This window comes from Rana temporaria, chromosome 5, assembly GCF_905171775.1.
Source record: "Rana temporaria chromosome 5, aRanTem1.1, whole genome shotgun sequence".
Taxonomy (NCBI): Eukaryota; Metazoa; Chordata; class Amphibia; order Anura; family Ranidae; genus Rana; species Rana temporaria.
The window spans coordinates 278699759-278721711 of record NC_053493.1 but is presented as its reverse complement, the minus strand read 5'-3'; the positions used below and the strand labels follow the sequence as shown (position 1 = coordinate 278721711).

At 42.0% G+C, this 21953-nt stretch overlaps 1 protein-coding gene across 2 annotated transcripts in view; it reads right to left on the bottom strand.

Annotated features, from left to right (window-relative positions):
- The window catches only part of NETO1 (neuropilin and tolloid like 1), a 187450-nt gene that overhangs the window by 132857 nt on the left and 32640 nt on the right, over window positions 1–21953 (bottom strand). For both annotated transcript variants that reach the window (XM_040353897.1, XM_040353898.1), the window contains exon 4: window positions 10906–11154. In XM_040353897.1, coding sequence (XP_040209831.1) covers window positions 10906–11154 — 249 coding nt within the window. The remainder of the gene's footprint in view (window positions 1–10905; window positions 11155–21953) is intronic.

Sequence of the window (21953 nt, the reverse complement as noted above, 5' to 3'; positions counted from 1 at the left end):
ATGTGGCCACGCTGTGTAAAAGTCTCACACATGTGGTATTGCCATACTCAGGAGGAGCAGCAGAATATATTTTGGGGTGCCATTTGTGGAATATACATGCCATGTGAGAGAAATAACCTGTTATAATGACAATATTGGTATGAAAAAAAAAAAAATCTTGATTTTGCAATGAATTGTGGGAACAAATGACAACTTCAAAAAACTAACTATGACTCTTACTAACTACCTTGGAATGTCTACTTTCCAAAAAGGGGTCATTTGGGGGGTATTTGTACTTTATTGGCTTGTTAGGGTCTCAAGAAATGAGAGAAGCTGTCAGTACTTCAGGTGTGATCAAATTGTTCAATTTTCAGAAATTGGTACCATAGCTTGTAGACCCTGTAACTTTCACCCAGACTGAATAATATCCAATTTTTTTTTTTTTTTTTTACCAAAAATATGTAGCAGTATGCATTTTAGGCCAAATGTATGAGGAAAAATTCATTTTTTACAAAATGATATGATAGAAATGAAGAAAAATTCATTTTATTACAAAATTTTCGTTCTTTTTTCATTAATAGCGAAAAAAAAAAAAACGCAGAGGTGATCAAATACCACCAAAAGAAAGCTCTATTTGTGGGAAAAAAAGGACAAAAATTTCATTTGGTTACAGTGTTGTATGACTGAGTTATTGTCATTCAAAACGTGAGAGCACCAAAAGCTGAAAATTGGTCTGGTTATTAAGGGTGTTTAAGTGCCCAGTTGTCAAGTGGTTAAAAAATGTTTGCCTTTTTTTGTCTATAGCGAAAAAACAAGTTTCAGCTTGAAATATACATTTTCTCCTCTTCTCCACCGCCAACATTCCAATCCTCAAGCTGCCTTTACCACACTGGCAATCAAACAATTTTGATGACCCTGAGACAACAAAAAGTAATTCTCTTCTTCCTGTGCAGTCCACCAGTGCCTGCTCCATGGCACCATACTTGGTGTGGTGTTTTGCTGCACTAAATATGCAGTGCTTTGGAGTCCAAGCACTTTTTGGCACAGGTATACAGTGATATGCTGTAAAGGTCAGTCTTTTCTGTGTCAGTAACCAGTGTGCTGCGAACCCCAAAATTAAAAAATAGCACAAAAAAATCTTTAAAAAATATGCCTCCCCAGCAGCTAAACAACAAAAAGAAAAAAAATGTGCACTAGAAAGGACTGTTTGTTCTCTAAACTATTAAAATGGGGGGGGGGGGGGTTACACAATAACATGTAGCCTGCCACAATGCAATTCACAATAATGTAGGACATTGTAGCACTTTTTAGCACTGTATGTGAGCAACTAACTCTTCCTACTTCCACACTGTCAGAACTCCCTATCTACTCAAGCACACAAAGCCACCGTTATTGGCCCATTTTATGACCCTAACCTAGGTTCAAAGGCCAGGAAGAGTATTATTGGTAGTTGGTTGTTATGGCAGTGAAATCATACATTATTTCACCGTATAAACAATCTGAGAATGGGTTGAATTCTCCTCAAACCCATCCATATATTAAAATGAATGTAATTATTTTTTATTCAATAAATAACTTGGTCTTCCTATATCTCTGCTTTATTGAAAAAAAAAATACAGAATGTTCACATATTTGAAAAAAAAAAATCACTGTCAGATTGGAAGTCTGATTTTTCTATGGAAGATAAGATATTCTGGTTTGGATTGTAAACATAAACAGAGACGTATAACAGGATGCACGTAGAGAAATAATTTATTGCTGAGATTTATTTTTGAATGTCTGCAAAGACTCTTTGGGCTGCACCAGATTGGTACGATGCGAGGAAAAATCGATAAACTTTTATTGACCAATCAGGAGGATGGAAGCAGACATTAAGTGCTTTCTTTAAGCACTATTGATGATTGAGGTGTGGGTGTGTAGAGCAATTTAATATTCTCACTGCGGTATGATCTGTCCCTTATAAGGCATGTAGCCACTATCCCAGAGATGGCATCTGGAGGAGCACCAAGGGTAATTTAACTGGACAAAAGACACAGAAAATTGTAAAAGTATATACAGTATATAACAGTAGAGGAATTAAAAAAACAGATACCTAAAAATGTTAGCCAGTTCCTACAGTATATACATTAAGCCCGCCTGAGCCATACCAGGTCATATGCCCTCAACATGGGGGAGGTGCTTTTGGGGGAACCCCACTTAAAGTGAGCGCATCTGTAGCATGTATAGAACATGCTGCAGCAAAAATGTAATTAAAAAAAACAGTCAAATTCCATTTTAATTGGCTTGCGGTTGCAATTGCCGGCCCAGCTAAAGAAAAAAATGCACTTTGGGTCTGGTATGGATTTTAAGGGGAACCCGACACCAAAATAAAGAAAAAACGGCGTAGGGTCCCCACAAAAAAATTACCAGACCCTTATCTGAGCATGCAGCCTGGCATTTCAGGAAAGTGGGAGGACAAGCAAGTGCCCCCCTTCCTCCTGAACCATACCAGGCCACATGCCACCAACATGTTGATGTGGACAAGGGCCCATTCCCAACAACCCTGTGGTGATTGTGGAGGTCTGCAGGCAGGGGGCTTATAAGAATAAAGAAGCCTCCTTTAACAAGGGGGGGGCCAGATCCTGCCCCCCCTCACGTGAATGAGTATGGGGTACATTGCTCCCCTACTCATTCACCAAAAAACTGTCAAAAATAAAGAAAAACAGTAAATGTTTTTTGACAAGACCTTTATTTAAAAAAAAAACAATGTCCCCCGGTATCATGGAATGCTCCCCACGGACTGCCTGCTCCTCCGTCTAACATTTCTTAAATAGCTAAGGGGTGGAGTCACTCAATGACGTCAGCAGGTGACCCCCCCTTGTGACATCATTGACCCAGAATGCACCAGTCGGTGATGTCACCCACTGACGTCATCGGGTGACTCTGCCTCTTAGCTATTTAAGAAATGTCAGATGGAGGAACAGGCAGTCTGTGGGGAGTGTTTAATGAGGCCGATTTTTTTTTGGGGGGGGGGGTTCGGCGGTGCAGGGTGAGATGGTTCTACATCGGGGGACATTGTTTTTTATGGCCTTCCGGGCTGCATGCTCGGATAAGGGTCTAGTATGGAAGTCATAAGCATGTGATCGGTCTGTGATAGAATATTAAACATGGCATGTCAATCCTGAATACATTTTTTTGGCGCGGGGTTTCTCTCTGAATCCTTATCAGATCCGAAGAGGTGGGAAGACCTCACACTGTTTTTATTTCGGAATTTTATATTGATGGCATTGTTTTTTTTTACATTTCAGGTGTCAGTGGAGAAGCCCGCTGACAGCTGATGAGTCATCGGTTCATAACAACTAGCTTCTAATCATTCTGAAAATTTGGAATTTGTTACAAAACTAATAAACAAAACAAATTTTTAAGAATTTCAACGAAATTCGTTATTATTCGTTACTATTTCATTCAGCAATTCGGATGCATTTGAATTTTTTTTGAATAACCAAAAATTTGTCAGAATTTGAATTCTGTAGAAACCATTATAAGTAAATTTATATCAGAGAAGTGACAACAGTTACCATGTGTGTGCCACAGATATTTAAAACCGCATAGATGGTTAAAGATTTAACATTAGAAAAAATAGGCAGTAGAATGAGGTTTAGAAAACCTGAGAAGAGATATTGGAGACATTTGAGAACATAATGTGATTGCATTCAAGTCAAGTGCAAATGTTTAAAAGTCTTTCCCTGAGAAGTCTGCCTCAGAGACGATTGTTTCAGCTTTAGTTTGGCCTCCATTGCATAAATTAATTGATCATATACAAACAGGGGAGGGCTGGCAGCCTTAGGCCTGGGGGGCCCATAGAGCGTGGAAAAGTGATGGATCAAGGAAAACAGTCTAAGATTTTTCATGATCACAAGAGTCCGCACAGAGGCCCCCCTTACATCAGAGTCTGCACAGAGGCCCCCCTTACCTCAGAGTCCGCACAGAGGCCCCCCTTACATCAGAGTCCGCACAAATGCCCCCCTTACATCAGAGTCCGCACGGAGGCCCCCCTTACATCAGAGTCCGCACAGAGGCCCCCCTTTCCTCAGAGTCCGCACAGAGGCCCCCCTTACATCAGAGTCTGCACAGACCCCATATACATCAGATCTGATGTAAGGGGTGTTCTGGGAAACTTGATTTATGGGTGCATGCTGTGGACTATTGTGTAAAGAGGGTCTCTGCTCACCAAAGCATGCCCCCCCTCCCCTTTAACAAAGTCCACAGAGCACCCCTTTTTATACACTGGGAGGCAGGAGAGACTAGAGAGGGTGCTCTTACCAGGATGGAGGCGCAGGCAGGCTGTCTGATGCTTTTTTGGGTTCAAACTTCCTGTCCAGTGCCCACACATGCCTGGGGAGTGTGGGCAGGGCAGACTCAGAAGGAGGAGGAGCAGATGAGCTCTATCTCTCCTTGTGTCTGTGCAGAGAGAGAAGGGGATGTCAGCGCTGGTGTGCGCTGAGGCTGAGCTATGTGTGAGACGAGACATAGCTCTGCTCTGCAGCCATCTACCTTGGAGCTGACACAGGCACGGCTGCACAGTGGGAGGTGAGCAGCGGCCGTGACCTGTGTTAACAGAGCTCCAGCAGGCATATTCCTGCTCTGCAAAAACAGCATTTGGTAGTGGTGGCCGGTGGCTGTGCATAGTGTCACCAGCCCGGGGGGAGATTTCCACCTGCCCCCCCTGCCAGCCCTCGCCTGTATACAAATATAAAGACACCAAAGCTAGGGCTGTATCTGATCAATCCCCCCCGAACGAAATAGTCCCTGAAAGTGCTTACCACCGAGGTTCTGGCCCAAGATAAAAACAAGTGGCTATTATAACTGCCTTCAAAACATGCATGACTTGTTGGATTTACAGTTTTGTTATTTTTTTCTATCAAAATTGTTTATGTATTTATAGCTAACGCTTCTCACAGTTGGAATTCCAAGCTGACTATAGAGCGCCATTAGATTGGCATTGACAGGCTTAGTCATTAAAAGTCTCATGGCTGCAAAGGAGGTTAGGGTACATCTTAATCAACATCTCTAAGGTTGGAAGTCATAAGCTGTTATGGATCTGCCTCAGCAAAATTTCAGGCCTAAGGCCATAGGATATTAAACATGGCATGTCAAGCCTGAATTACATTTATTAATGAAAGAAATAAAAAGGGGTAGCAGTAAAGTATATTTTATGAGGCTTTTTTTGCTTTGAGGCACACACAAGGCTGCCACTTCGAAGGTATTTAACTTTGCTAGCTGTCAAATATTGAACTTACTATTAATAGAAAAATGGTCAGGTGCACAGTAATATCCCTGAAACACAGTGCACACAGGTAAGCAGAATTCTGTATTGCTTATTTTTATAAATGGTGAGGTTTCCCATAAACTGTGTACATCAAGGCTGATGTACAAAGCCTGTTTTAACAGGAGCACCTTCTTTTGCCCATAGCTCATATCAACCAATCTAAATTCTTGTTTCATTTTCAGATGTGCAAATCCATATAAGCAAATTGTTTCTATGGTAATAAGACATCTTTTTGTTAACATACCTTTTAATACAGCCCCCTTACCTTCATGTTAAAGTGGTTTTAAAACCAAAAACAAACATTCATTATATTGCAGCTTACCAGTTATTGGGTGTGATGGCTGCATTTGTTTTCTTTTTTTAGACTTTCTTTTATTTTCACCTGATGATCCAGCCAGTAAGTCTTATTTTTATTTTTTTAAATAACAAGCTGTCCTGCAGGTGTGGCAGTTAGAGACACAAGCCATCTGTGTACAATAATCGGCTTTTTTATATATATACAGTATATTAACCCTTTTTCCCAAATGAAAAAAAAAGGTCTCTGTAACTGCTTAAACTGTGTTAGCTGGAGTTTGTAAATCTGCTTTAACCTTTAACACTCCTCTTTTCCCAGATTAACAAGTCTGCTGTCCAAAGGTGTGCTCCTTCATCCAGAGTGGAGGAACTGTAATACAGGAGGTATGATACTGGCCAGATAACCAGGGAAAAAAGCCTAAAAAGAATTGCAGCCACCACATATAATTATTGGTAAGCTGCAATGTATTACATTTTTGTTTTAGGGTTTAATTCCACCTTAAGATTAGTCACCTTAAGGATTAGTCCCTTTCACATGGGACGGATCTGTGATGATCCGCCCTGTGAACCTCCGCTTGCTCAACGGGGATCGCTCCGCTGATCCCCAGTGAGCCGGCGGATGACAGGGCGATCCCCCGTGCAAGGACCGCCCTGTCTTTTCTCTGCTCTCCCCTATGGGGGGGGATCGGATGAACACAAAGCGTCTGTCTGTGTTCACCCGATCCGCTCTGCAGACGGATGGAAAAATAGGATTTTCCTCCATCTGCAGAATCGGAGGATTGCGGACACTGATGAGATCGGGTGTCAGCGGATGTTCATCCGCTGACACCCGCTATCTCATAGGGATCAATGTATGTCCCTTTTTCATCCATATACGGATGGATGGAAAAGCAGACATACAGTCCACATGTGTGAAAGGGGCCTTAAGCCTCGTACACACGATCGAAAATTTCTGATTGAAAAAGTCATCTGAGTTTTTCCATCAGGTATTCCGAGGAATTCCATGAGAGTTTAGATAGAGAACATGTTCTCTTTTACTCCGATGGAATTCCGTCGGAATTCCGATGCGAGTTTGGCTGGGCAAAAGCCTGATCGTGTGTACGGGGCATTACAGGTATTACTAGAAGATCAGCAGAAACCTATGCATTAACATCATGCGTATACAATTTCACCCCGCATTTCTATGTTGGGGTAGCAAGACACCTATTATAAAATGAAATCTAAACCAAGTAGTTAAACTAAATCTGTAAGTAAGAGCTGAAGAAATAATAACTTTACATTTGTAAGGTGTTAAAGTGGTGAAAACCGACTTTATTCTATTTTGCGAACTGCTGGTACAGAAGATATGTTCACATAGACACAACAGTATTCAGAAAGTCCTTTAATCCTGTCTGAATACTTCTGCCTGATAATAAGTTTACTTAAAGGGTCACTAAAGGAAAAAAAAATGCCTAAAATGAATGTCTGCAAGGTAGACAGATAGAATAGTGTAATGATTCTGTTAAAAAAACGAGTAAATACCTATTAAATTCCTTCATCTATATCACCTCCGGCGTTCTAGTTTCTGTTCTCTCATTCACTTCCTGGTTTGCATCGCTCGTTCATGTAAGAACAACATTTCCCAGTATGCATTGCGGCACACCCAGTAATTCACACCTCCTTGAAGTCTCTAACACGTAGAGAGCGTCCTGCCACACAGATGTAGTTCCCAGGAGGGGGTAAGCACGTTACTGACCACCGCAGTAAAGCCTCTCTTCACGGTGGTCAGTAAAATCAGACAAGCAGGAAGTGAACAAAACAGAGAATAAATAGAGCAACTTCTGAGCAAAAACGAACAATGAGGAAGTGAAAAGAGGAATGTCTGCAGGTAAAGGATGCTTATTATGAAAAAAAAATGTTTTCCTTTACAACCCCTTTAATAAGGCTATTTTTGGTTAACTGTATTATTATTATTATTATTTAAAGAATAAACAGATACTATACCCAGGGCCGCTGATAAGGGGGTAGCACCAATCCTCCTGTACAGGGCCCAACAAGCAGGCGGGGGCCCGGACAACACAGGGAAATCGAATATGGGACATGGAGGAGATGATTTATAAAGGGGGAGGGCAATTAGAGGAACTGATCCCCTGGGTGTCTTTTCTTACAGCAGCTAGCTTTTCCTTCTCTCTCTTTCATCGGCTTTCAGCTGCTGCAGGGAGAGACACACAGGGAATCGGTTTCTGTAATTGCCCACCCCCCATTTATAACAGCAGTCCTGACTATACCATCTAAATGATTTTTCAGAAGCAGTTCTGAAAGAATTTTGAGTGCAACATTTGGCATGCTATTAGTATGGCTTAGAAATAATTAAATCGCGTTAACAATTTCCTTTAGGAAACCTTACAAAACAGTGAAATGGAAACACTTCCACTTTCCTAGTTTTGGATTGGGAAAGAACTGGAACCCTTATTAAGTATTTAATGCCCTCCAGGAGAATTCCAGTCACTTCCTGTCTTCCTGACAATGTTTTACCAGACAAGAAGTGAGGGCAACTCTTCAAGAGTAAGGGTGCATTCACACCACGATTTTGTCATCCGTTTTTTACTCACGATTTTAGCTTTAAAATCGTACAAATCTGTATGGCAAAACGGATCCATTCACTGCCATTCATTAATTTAGGTCCCCAAGTGCATCCGATTTGATCCGCATACGATTTGATACGATTTAAAATCGTATCAAAAAACGTGTCTGCCCACGATTTTTGGTCCTGATTTGAAATCGTATTACAATCGTGTCCGTTTTTTTTTTACATTGTGGTCAATGTAAATCGTACTAAATCGGATGACTGTGCGATACATCGTACCCGATTTTTTATTACTAGGGTTGAGCGAACCCGAACGGAGGTCCCCGCAAATTCAATAACCAGACCCTTTAGGTCTGGTATGGATATTCAGGGGAACCCCGCCGTCAATTTAAAACAAAAATGACGTGCGGTTCCCCCTAAATATCCATAACCAGACCCTTCAGGTCTGGTATGGATATTTAGGGGAACCCCGCCGTCAATTTAAAACAAAAATGACGTGCGGTTCCCCCTAAATATCCATAACCAGACCCGTTATCCGAGCACGTTGACCTGGCCGGCCGCAGAAAAGAGGGGGGGACAGAGTGCGGCCCCCCCTCTCTCCTGAACCGTACCAGGCCACATGCCCTCAACATGGGGAGGATGTCCCCATGTTGATGGGGACAAGGGTCTCATCCCCACAACCCTTGCCCGGTGGTTGTGGGGGTATGCGGGCGGGAGGTTTATCAGAATCTGGAAGACCCCTTTAACAAAGGGGACCCCCAGATCCTGACCCCCCCCCTGTGTGAAATGGTAATGGGGTACACTGTACCTCTACCATTTCACGAAGGAAGTAAAAAGTATTGTAAAAAAAACACACTGACACAAAAGAATAAAGTCCTTTATTAAAAAAAAAAAAAAAACTCCAGCGCTGAAAAATCCACTCGTTCCCGGCTTCCTGCGTTGTCCTGATCCAGCGACGGGTGCGGGTGATCTCCCGCGATGAGAAGATCCAGCGTCGGGTGATCTCCGCTCCGGCGATGAGAAGATCCATCCATCCGGCGCAGCAGCATCCCGGACCTCCTCTCACCGCTGGGCACAGCCCAGCGAATGAGCGGCTGAAGCTGTGACATTTCTTATATAGAGGAGGCAGAGCCACCCGTCACGTGACCCCGCCCCCTCTGACGTACCTCTGCTACGTCACTGGGGAAGACCAAGAAGAGGAAAGGTCTTTCCTCTTCTTGGTCTTCCCCAGTGACGTAGCAGAGGTACGTCAGAGGGGGCGGGGTCACGTGACGGGTGGCTCTGCCTCCTCTATATAAGAAATGTCACAGCTTCAGCCGCTCATTCGCTGGGCTGTGCCCAGCGGTGAGAGGAGGTCCGGGATGCTGCTGCGCCGGATGGATGGATCTTCTCATCGCCGGAGCGGAGATCACTCGACGCTGGATCTTCTCATCGCGGGAGATCACCCGCACCCGTCGCTGGATCAGGACAATGCAGGAAGCCGGGAACGAGTGGATTTGTCACCGCTGGATGTTTTTTTTTTTTTAATAAAGGACTTTATTCTTTGGTGTCAGTGTGTTTTTTTACAATACTTTACACTTCCTTCGTGAAATGGTAGAGGTACAGTGTACCCCATTACCATTTCACACAGGTGGGGGGTCAGGATCTGGGGGTCCCCTTTGTTAAAGGGGTCTTCCAGATTCTGATAAACCTCACGCCCGCATACCCCCACAACCACCGGGCAAGGGTTGTGGGGATGAGACCCGTGTCCCCATCAACATGGGGACATCCTCCCCATGTTGAGGGCATGTGGCCTGGTGCGGTTCAGGAGAGAGGGGGGGCCGCACTCTGTCCCCCCCTCTTTTCTGCGGCCGGCCAGGTCAACGTGCTCGGATAACGGGTCTGGTTATGGATATTTAGGGGAACCGCACGTCATTTTTGTTTGAAATTGACGGCGGGGTTCCCCTGAATATCCATACCAGACCTGAAGGGTCTGGTTATGGATATTTAGGGGGAACCGCACGTCATTTTTGTTTTAAATTGACGGCGGGGTTCCCCTGAATATCCATACCAGACCTGAAGGGTCTGGTTATGGATATTTAGGGGGAACCACACATCATTTTTGTTTTAAATTGCCGGCGGGGTTCCCCTGAATATCCATAACTTCAAAAATCTTCTTTTTCCCAGACATTATTTAAAATCAGGATCCGATTTTTTAGTGAAAATTTTGACATACGATTACATACGATTTTGTCACATACGATTCCATCCGATTTAACGGTCCGTTTATCGGATGGTAAAATCGTGGTGTGAACCTAGCCTAACACAGAGGGAAATAAAAATACTTTAACCTAGTAGAAAAGGGGAAGAACACATCAAATTTGTAATTCTGTGTGTCCTGTTGAAAGTGAAAAGGGCTTCTTCCCCACAGCCCTGGCCGGTGGTTGCCGGGGGGGGCAGGGGGGGGGGGGCATATCAGAATCTGAAAGCCCCCTTCAACAAGGGGGCATCCAGGTCCTGCCCCCGATTGAAATGAGTATGGGGTAGCAATTCACCAATTTTTATTAAAAAGCCTCACTTTCTGTCTGGTAAAAGCATGTGAGGGCAAATTGCCCCAGACACATAAAAGAAAAGCAAAATTTCTACTTCTTCCCCATTCTATCCAAAACTACAGTAACGTTTTTGGCTTGAAATACACTTTCAGCAAATAATAGTGTTAACTGTTATGCATTCTTTTCTATTAAAATAAAAAACACATACATAAAAACAAACTGCTTACCTGGTGTGAAATTGTACTGTGCAGAAAACCCAAGAGATTCTAGTTCACCGTCAGCAAAAAATTTAATCCACAAGAATCTTCCACTTGATTTTATAAAAGGAGGGCTTTGTTGTCCACAATAACGGCCAATGATTGGTGAAAAGCCAAATGGTCCATCTCTTACTTCAATGTGATCAAATTTACACTCCCATGAAGTTTCTATGGCATACTTGTCATCAAAATGGAGCTCGATGCATTGTCTGGGTGAAGCTAAAAGACAAAACACAATATTTAAATGTAATACATACATTTAGGTGTGTAAAAAGCAGGCCTAAATGTTTAAATGTTTAACATGATTTAAAATTATACACTTCATTGTTTATTTTTTTTGTTTTTTGGGGGGTTTGTTTGGTTGTGAGCTGCAGTTGCATGATGAATTTTGAAAATACATTTACAGGGCCTAAAAGCAATTTCCTCTAATCAAAGAAAATTGATGGGTAAAGACTCAGTGTTGCATCAGAATGCTTTGGTTATAATGACTGAATGATTCCCAAAGCTCATAGAGGCAGGCTTTATTTCCTTGGACTATATATTTTTTTTCTTTCCAAAACAAATCAATACAAATTAAAAGAAGAGCTTTTCAATTCAGAAATGTACAGTATTACCATTTGATAGGTTTGCCTAGAATTTGTCCTTTAAAATACTATAGCAGATATAAGCATATATACAGTCACAAAAGTGAGTACACCCCTCACATTCTTGTAAATATTTTATTATATCTTTTCATGTGACAACACTGAAGAAATTACACTTTGCTACAATGTAAAGTAGTGAGTGTACAGCTTGTATAACAATGTAAATTTTCTGTCCCCTAAAATTAACGCAACACACAGGCATTAATGTCTAAACTGCTGGCAAAAAAAGTGAGTACACCCCTACGTGAAAATGTACAAATTGGGCCCAATTAGCCATTTTCCCTCCCCGATGTCATGCGACTTATTAGTGTTACATGGTCTCAGGTGTGAATAGGTAGCAGGTATGTTAAATTTGGTGTTATCACTCTCACTCTCTCATACTGGTCACTGTACGTTCAACATGGCACCTCATGGCAAAGAACTCTCTGAGGATCTGAAAAAAATAATTGTTGCTCTACATAAAGATGGCCTAGGCTATAAGAAGATTGTCAAGATGTTGAAATTGAGCTGCAGCCCGGTGGCCAAGACCATACAGCGGTTAAACAGGACAGGTTTCACACAGAACAGGCCTCGCCATGGTGCATGTTCTCAGTGTCATATTCAGGTTGGCTTTGGGAAAAGACATGAGTGTTGCTAGCATTGCTGCAGAGGTTGAAGGGGTCAGGGTCAGCCTATCAGTGCTCAGACCATATGTCGCACACTGCATCAAATTGGTCTGCATGGCTGTTGTCCCAGAAGGAAACCTCTTCTAAATATGATGTACAAGAAAGCCTGCAAACAGTGTGCTGAAGACAAGCAGATTAAGGAGATGGATTACTGGAACCATGTCCTGTGGTCTGATGAGACCAATATAAACTTATTTGGTTCAGATGGTGTCAAGTGTGTGTGGCAGCAACCAGGTCAGAAGTACAAAGACAAGTGTGCCTTGCTTACAGTCAAGCATGGTGGTGGGAGTGTCATGGTCTGGGGCTGCATGAGTGCTGCCAGCACTGGGGGGGGCTACAGTTCATTGAGAGAACCATGAATGTCAACATGTACTGTGACATACTAAAGCCAAGCATGATCCCCTCCTTTCGGAGACTGGGCCGCAGGGAAGTATTCCAACATAACGACCCCAAGACGACCACTGCCTTGCTAAAGAAGCTGAGGGTAAATGATGGAATGGCCAAGCATGTCTCCAGACCTAAGCCCTATTGAGCATCTGTGGGGAATCCTCAAACGGAAGGTGGAGGAGCACAAGGTCTCTGACATCCACCAGCTCTATGATGTCATCATGGAGAAGTGGAAGAGGACTCCAGTGGCAACCTGTGAAGCCCTGATGAACTCCATGCCCAAGAGGGTTAAGGCAGTGCTGGAAAATAATGGTGGCCACCTAAAACATTGACACTTTTGGCCCAATTGGGACATTTTCACTTGGGAGCGTACTGACTTTTGTTTCCAGCGGTTTAGACATTAATAGCTGTGTGTTGAAGTCTTTTGAAGGGACAGCAGATTTACACGGTTATACAAGCTGTACACTCACTACTTTACATTGTAGCAAAGTGTGAATTTTTCAGTGTTGTCACATGAAAAGATACAATAAAATATTTACAAAAATGTGAGGTGTGTACTCAGTTTTGTGAGATACTGTATATAGATTTAAAATATTAAATATGTGCTAAAAATATATAACTTCATGAATGTGCATGTACAAAAATGTCCCACCAATTGTAAAAGTCCATGAAATTTACAATTTCACCACATATAGGTGAACAGATTGTCATAAAAACTTCACACAAACTCCAAACGTACCCGCCACCAAAGCCCCTTGGAGTATGCACTCACCTCATCCAGTAGACCCCTTGAACAAATGAGAGGTCATATACGCTTGCCAGACTCATAGGTCTCATAGACCCACAGTGCTTTTCTAGCAGTCCTCACTCCCCACAGCAAGGAGATTAATATAGGATATTCATGCAGGATAAGAAGGAGAAGCTAATAATGCAGTATGTCTGCTAAAAAAAACAAACGTTTTAATCTAATAAAAACATCCAGATGTACACTCACATACATTGATATATATATATATATATATATATATAGGGCCAGATTCACAAAGCGTTTACGCTGGCATATCTATTGATACGCCACGTAACTTCTAGTTTGCTCCGGCGTATCTTTGTTTTGTATCCACAAAACAAGATACGCCTGAAGCTGGGCTAAATCCGACTGGCGTATGTCTTAGTACGCCGTCGGATCTAAGGTGCATATTTACGCTGGCCACTAGGTGGCGCTTCCGTCGATTTCCGCGTCGAGTATGCAAATGAGTTAGATTCGGCGATCCACGAACGTACGTCCGGCCGGCGCATTTTTTTTACGTCGTTTCCGTGAGGCTTTTTTCGGCGTATAGTTACTCCTGCTTTATGAGGCGTATGCAATGTAAAGTATGGACGTCGGGCCAGCGTCAAATTTTCCGTTGTGTACGTTGTTTGCGTAAAACGTTCGCGAATAGGGCTTTGCGTAGAATTACGTTCACGTCGAAAGCATTGGCATGCTGCGGGTTAATTTGGAGCATGCGCACTGTGATACCCCCACAGACGGCGCATGCGCTGTTCAGAAAAAACTTCAATTACGTGGGGTCATGTCAAATTAACATAAAACGCGCCCACATCTTTATCATTTGAATTCCGCACCCTTACGCCGGCAGATTTACGCTACGCCGCCGTAACTTTAGAGGCAAGTGCTTTGTGAACACAGCACTTGCCTCTCAAAGTTGCGGCGGCGTAGCGTTACTACGATACGCTACGCCTGCCTAAAATTACGATCCGCTACGTGGATCTGGCCCATACTGTGTATATATATATATATATATATATATATATATATATACACAAGCATATAGTACCAACAATCCTTCCACAAAAATCTCATTCGGTCCCCGCCCAGCTTAGGGAATCTTTATAGTATTTTACAACTCATTATAAATACACATGTATATTTTTTATGCACATGGAAAGAAATTGAGCGCTTCACTGAGCTCTTTGTATTATGTCATTTGGCGTGGTGTTTGCACCATTCAGTGGCAGCTGCTCTAGGTTCAGGGGTAGTACTGATTCAAGTTGTTGGAATTAGTTTGGGGATTTTCTTATATAGTTATTAAATCTAAGAATTGCATATTTAGTAGTTTGCCTGAAGTTGAGCTTTAAATATAACATTTTTAAAGCCGTGTGTACAAAAGAGGCATACAAAGCATATAGACCCCCAAATGTTGACCTTGCAAAAGTGCTTTGTATCATAAACAATTGCCATTTAAAAAAATAAAATACTTGTTTGTCATCTTTTTTATTTTTACATTCTTTGTTATATCTCAATGCTGCTGATCTGCAGCCACCTGTCTACATTACTGTGCATTGAAACCGATTTGTAGTCTTCATTGGAAGCTCATATGGCAGGGGGAAACAGGGGCAGAGCTTCAAATTAAAAAATAATATTGAAAATGACTTTAAAAATTACAGTAATGATTTTAAGCTTATGTGAGATTTTACGGATTGTTTTTTCAAATACTTTAATCCAAAAAATACTTTAGCCCCATTAGGGCTCATGCACACTGCATCCCAAAAAAAGCTCAAAGAAGTTGCTCCTATGGGCTTTTGAGCTTTTTTTAGCTCTCATTTGTTCCGGAAACTCCCCTCCATGTTAGCCAATGTGTCCATGCACATTATGGCTTTTTCATGCATTTATAAGCAGACAAACACCCCACCAAACTCGTGTTTTTGAGATGAGCTTTTCGAGCAGAAAAGAAGCCTAACAAATGTGTGACAAAGCATGGAAATGCATGAATAAGTGCAGAAAAGCTCAAAGAAACTTGAAAGCAAATGAAAAAATAGGAAAATTTAGCTGAGGGGCTTGTGAACAAAAACACTTATGCTCAAAAAAGCTCAAAGAAGCTCAATAAAAATGTGCAAAAGAGCACAAAAAAACAAGCTTCTGCAAGCTGCAATAAAAGCTCCAATGCCCTGTAAAAGCAGCTTTTTAGCTGCAGTGTGCATGAGCTTACTGGGTATATTGTATATTCGTTTTAATGCTATGATGCTGCCTTGTAGATCCCATAACTGTATTTGAGATACTCTGCTAGAAGATTTTGCAGGCCAGATTATTGCAATAAGAACCTGCTGTCAACAAAATTGGTTACAATAGACATTAGAGGCATTTCTTTTTTATCAGGTTTTTATAACTTAGCACAGATGACACTTAGCTAAACTGATTAGGCAGCTCAAGTCTGCTGACACTGGCGTCAAGAGGATTTACCGGTATGTGCCTGTATGCCTTTGACAACTTCTAGATTTTCTCCCATAGTTTGCAGATGTCTAGAGACCTTTGTGCTTTTACCTTTATATTCTGTAGCAATTCTGTTCCCTCAATCCAATGTATATATGCATTTAAACAGTTGGTGGTTCAGTGGCTTACTAAAGGGTTTATATTCTTTCCCCATTTATTTTCGTGATCACTGGGTGTCTTAACAATTACAGTACTTAAAAGAGTTGATTTACTTAAGAAAATCAAAAATGTTACTTTGCAAGGGAAATTGCACTTTGCATGTGAATTTTCCCGAGAGCTTAACAAATAAGGTAAAGCTCTGCTGACTTTCATTATCTATCAATCATGTTGAAGCATTAATGTGGTTTTATTTTTATTTTTTTCTAGCAAGTGATTGTGTATTCTTTGCAAAGTGAAATGTTACCGTATTCATTAAAGTGATACTAAAGTGATCGTTAAAAATAGAGCAGGCCTAGATTCTCCTCTTCTCGTGTACCTCTTCAGTGCTCCTGGCTACTTTCTCCTGTTGAGTGCCCTCACAGCAAGCTCGGCCTCACCCCATTCTCTCCTCATTGGATTACTGACTTTTGATTGTCTCAGCCAATGATGAGGACAGTACCAGACAGCCAAGTCTCTCGTGCAACATCGCTGGATCTATATAGACATCAGGTAAATATTGGAGGGGGGGGGGCTGCTGCACACAGAAGGTTTTTTATCTTAATGCATATAATGCATTACGATAAAAGCCGTCTGCCTTTAAATAGTTACATAGGGCCAGATTCACAAAAGAGATACGACGGCGTATCTCCTGATACGCCGTCGTATCTCTGTTTCTATCTATGCGACTGATTCATAGAATCAGCCAGAAGATCCGACAGGTGTAATAGTTTTACACTGTCGGATCTTAGGATGCAGTACCGCGGCCGACGCTGGGGGGAGTTCGCGTCGTAAACCAGCGTCTGGTATGCAAATTAGGAGTTACAGCGATCCACGAAGATTTTTCCCGTCATTACGGCGTCACAAGTGTTAGATTTCCGTCGCAAAGATAGGGCACCTTTAAAATGGTGTAAAAGTACTCCACCATGTTAAAGTATGCACGTCTTTTCCGCGTCGCTTTTGAATTTTTTATTTTTCCCGGCGTAAGTCTTTTTTTCACGTCGCGATTCACAAAACGTTGGCGCGTCATAATTTCACGCAAAGCACGTCGGGAAATTTGCAACAGGAGCATGCGCAGTACGTCCGGCGCGGGAGCGCGCCTAATTTAAATGGTACCCGCCCCATTTCAATTGGGCCGCCTTGCGCCGGACCTGTTTACGATACACCGCCGCAAATTTCCAGGTAAGTGCTTTGTGGATCGGGCACTAAATCGGAAAAATTGCGGCGGTGTAACGTAAACCGGTTACGTTAGGCTGCGCCTGCTCTACGTGAATCTGGCCCATAGTTAGTTACATAGTTAGTCAGATTGAAAAAAGACACAGGTCCATCTAGTTCAACCATAAAAATAAATAAATACAAAATAAAAGAATAATATCCTACAATCCCATATACCCAATCCTAAACCCACAGTTGATCCAGAGGAAGGTGAAAAACCCCAGCAAAGCATGATCCAATTTGCTACAGCAGGGGAAAAAATCCTTCCTGATCCCAGAGAGGCAATCGGATTTACATTGGATCAACTTTACCTATAAATGTTAGTACTCAGTTATATTATGTACATTTAGGAAAGAATCCAGGCCTCTCTTAAAGCAATCTACTGAGCTGGCCAGAACCACCTCTGGAGGGAGTCTATTCCACTTTTTTACCGCTCTTACTGTGAAGAAGCCTCTCCAGATTTGGAGCCAAAATCTCTTTTCCTCTAGGCGTAAAAGGTGCCCCCTTGTCCTCAGTGTTTACCGTAAAGTGAATAACTCAACACTAAGTTCACTATATGGACCCCTTATATATTTGTACATGTTGATCATATCCCCCCTTAATCTCCTATTCTCAAGAGAGAATAAATTCAGTTCATCTAATATTTCCTCATAGCCGAGTTCCTCCATGCCTCTTATGAGTTTCTTCTCTACACTTTCTCCAGTTCCCCGATATCCTTTTTGAGAACTGGTGCCCAAAACCACTTACAAATCGTAACTTTCCTTGCAAAGTGAATAGTGTATTTGCTTTTAATACACAGCCCCAATATGAGAGCTGCAGCAGTTCAGAAAGCTCAACCACTAGAGCTCTTTATTCCATTGCATCCATTGATTGTGAGGTTTAAAATAGAGAAGGGGGGAACAAAAACAAGAGGCACCTTCCCACTATGGATCTGTTACTATTTATACATCCCTATCTCCTTCTTTTTTGAGGGTTAGAATTGTTGAGGGTTATGTCAGTATCTGTTAAACTATAACACCAAATGCAAATTAAGTACTCTGTAACTACTGTAATGCCCTGTACACACGATCGGTTCATCCGATGAAAGCAGTCTGATGGATTTTTTTATCAGAAATCCGATGAAGCTGACTTTTATCAGTCTTGTCTACACACCATCAGTTAAAAAAACGATCGTGTCAGAACGCGGTGACGTAAAACACAATGACGTGCTGAGAAAAATGAAGTTCAATGCTTCCGAGCATGCGTCGACTTGACTCTGAGCATGCGGGGATTTTTAACCGATGGACGTACCCACAGACGATCATTTTTTTCTATCGTTTTTTTAACCATCAGATCATTTTAAAACAAGTTCCTAGTTTTTTCACCGATGGATAAAATAAAAACGATGGGGCCCACACACGATCGGTTCGTCTGATGAAAATGGTCTATCAGACCGTTTTCATCAGACGAACCGATCGTGTGTACGCGGCATAAGTTTTTAGATTAATTTCCTCTAAATCAAATGAAAAGAAAGAACAATTTAATCATATACTGTTCTGTATCAACTTTGATTTTAGATGTGTAACACAAATAATAAATTGTTCCCAGCCAGAATAATTTTTATAGAATTTCCATAGGTTTATAGTAACAGCATTTTGTAAATGTCAGAAATAGGTGCATTGTGTACAATCTTTATTTTATATTGCATCACTATGTAAAATACCTTAATCTATGTATGCATACAAAACAAAAGAGCTTCAAAATCAAATTTTATTATTGTAAAATACACATTGCCTTTAGCAACTGCAAGGGTATATGTGTGCCCATTCACTGAAGATAAAATAATTGGTGCCTGCAGTGGCTTTCAGGTAAAAAAAAAATCTCAAAAGATTAGTGGTTGTAAGGGAGTGGAGTGGGTCAGTGCAGTGGTAGCAAGTGTAAAAGTGCATGTCTTTGCATTGGCAGCTGGGGGTGTGCATTGGTGCAGAAGCTAGTGTAGAAATGCACATGGGTGCAGCGATGGTGAGCAGATTACTGCAGATAGATGAGCGATGTATTGTGTATTGGTGCAGTGGAAGCAAGTAGGATAGTGTGGGACAGTGCTTTGGCAGTGTGTGTCAAATTGTGAGTTGGTGCACTGGTGGCAAGTCGGTTTGTCTGGGTAATTGTGTGGTGGGGAGTAGGGTAATGTGCACTGGTTCAGTGAAGCTTGCAGGTACAGATGTATCAATCTCTAACTAACTGATTGCCCCAGGGTGCTAGATCTCGAAGGAATGGCATCTTACCAGCGCCAGAACTATACAGGCATATTTTTTTTTTCATTGCACATTAGGTTTATGTGTTAACAATCATTTGGGTTAAATATTATATTTGCCTTCAAAATAATTTGTTCACATATCTATAGTATTTATATTCCATCCCCCTTTCCTGCTACCTTGTCATATATTGAAGTTGTGATGCCTCTACCACCCTATTTCTACTACTTTGTAATCTGGTACACTTGAAACATATTCATTACCTATAAATACAGAAACTCATATTGGTTATTATTTTATAATGATGTAGTTGATTGCCTAGAGGTAACACGGCTGCTATAGGGCAAAGTCAATTATAGATTCTTCCTTGGTGGTAATATTAGATATCTATGTCTGTGTTCTCTTCTAATACATCTTCTACATTTCTCTGCATTAACTGTCTTTATAATACACAGGCTTCTAAGGCTAGTGTGTTTCTCTGGTTCAAAGAGCTATGCAGATTTAAAATGTTTTAACTCATGACCTGCAAGACCATCATACTTGGCTTTTAATGCAGTGGTCCATTGTGATTAGTATCTAATTTTGTTATTGGTATTTGCTATCTTTCAGGTATATATAGCACCATCTATTTACACAGTGCTCTACATATTGTACATTTACATCAACATTTACATCAACCCATGCCCTCAAGGAGCCTATAATAAAAAGGTCTCTATCTCACATGCATACATACTGTGTATATATATATATAATCTCCACGATTCATTGATAGCTAAATTCACTATGAACAAAAAAAAAAGTGATTAATGAAATTACATCACACAAAACATTGCACAATGGGTACAGAAATGGCCAAACCTCGAAAGAGCAAGAGCCTCTAACCTTAAACCGCCCTGGGGCACAGGGATCCTGACAGGAGCAAGGTACTCCATGGCCTACCTAGGCCAAAGCCCACTCCTTAGGGACCAGCCTGTTTTCTTCAGTTGGGGAGAGGTAAAGCACCCAAAGGCTAAAGTACCTCGCCCCAACATCTGGATATGCACCCTCCATTTCTGTGCATAAATAATGTATACAAAGTATTAAAACAATAAATACACATGCAGTGCAAGGTGCCCATGATAAACATTAAAAATAAAAAAGTGTGTGTGGAGTGAACACAGTGTAACTTCAGGTCAGTATAAAAAGTCCCAAAGGCCAAAAGGCCCACTCAAAAGAAGTTGTGAATGTTAAGCATAAAGTGATATGACCGAGTGCCAGTGAAAACACAGTGGGGTCCCATACCCATAATAATTTTCTGGCACCCCTGAGAGCATATCACTTCTTGAACCTCCCAGCCCCTCAAGATGCTGCTCTATCCCTACTTAAAAGGCATTAGCAGTTAAGGAGAGCTCTGCCGTCAACAAGGGACTAGCCTGGTAAACCAGGCCAGAATCAACCAGAGAAGAAAACAGCATACATACATATATTAGGGTCAATTTAGACAGTATCCAGGGACCTACCATCATGTCTTTGGAGAGTGGGAGGAAACAGAGTACCCGAAGAAAGCTTATACAAGCATAGGGAGGACATGTGAACTCAATACAACAAAGAAAACATGCTCTATCGCAAATTTTCTGGCAGACTTGGAACCGGTGCTCTGGCCCAAATGTCTTTGGAATGTAGCAATAATCCTCTAATACAATGAAGAATGCTACTCGGTGACATCCACTGCATCAATTCGTTATTGGCTACATGGTAGGATATAGCAGTAACACGCTAACACAATGGTTCTCAACCTGGGGTCCGGACCCCCCTCGGAGGTTGAATGACGATTTGCCAGGGGTCACCAAATCCTGGGCTGTTCCTGAAGCCCGCACCGCTCTCTCAGCCTTTTCTCGGCCGCCCAGCTGGGCTGTTCCTGGAGTCCGCGGCTGCCCGCTCAGCCTCTTTGAAGCTGCCCATTCAGTTCACGACATGGCTGGGGGGCAGAGACTAGAGGTCAGCTGACTGGTGAGGAATGTGAAGTGGGAGGGGCTGGAGAAGACCCTCTCTCCTGATTTTGGCATAGGTGTCACTGCTGCGAGACACCACACATCTGGAGACACAGTGAAGCTGACGACACAATGAGTAACACTACCTGTCATTCGAGTTACCATTAAAAGTCCCCACTACAGTTTTCAGATCAGCAGAACTTCCCCACCAGCACTGCCACTGATCACACCCTCCACCAGCACTGCTAGTGATCCCACCACACCCACTCCCCACCAAGGAGTAAGGGAAATAATAAAAATAGAGAATACATGTAAGGGAGAGGAAAAGTGGGGGAGGAACAAAGAAAAAGGGAGAGAAAGAACAAGAAAGATGGCTAGAGAGAGGGATGGGGGGGGGGGAGACAAGAAATTCGGATAGAGAGAGATAAAAGGGAAAGAAAAGAGAACAAAGAGAAAGAGTGGTACATCCTAAAATGTACCATAAGGGGTTTTAATACTGTACG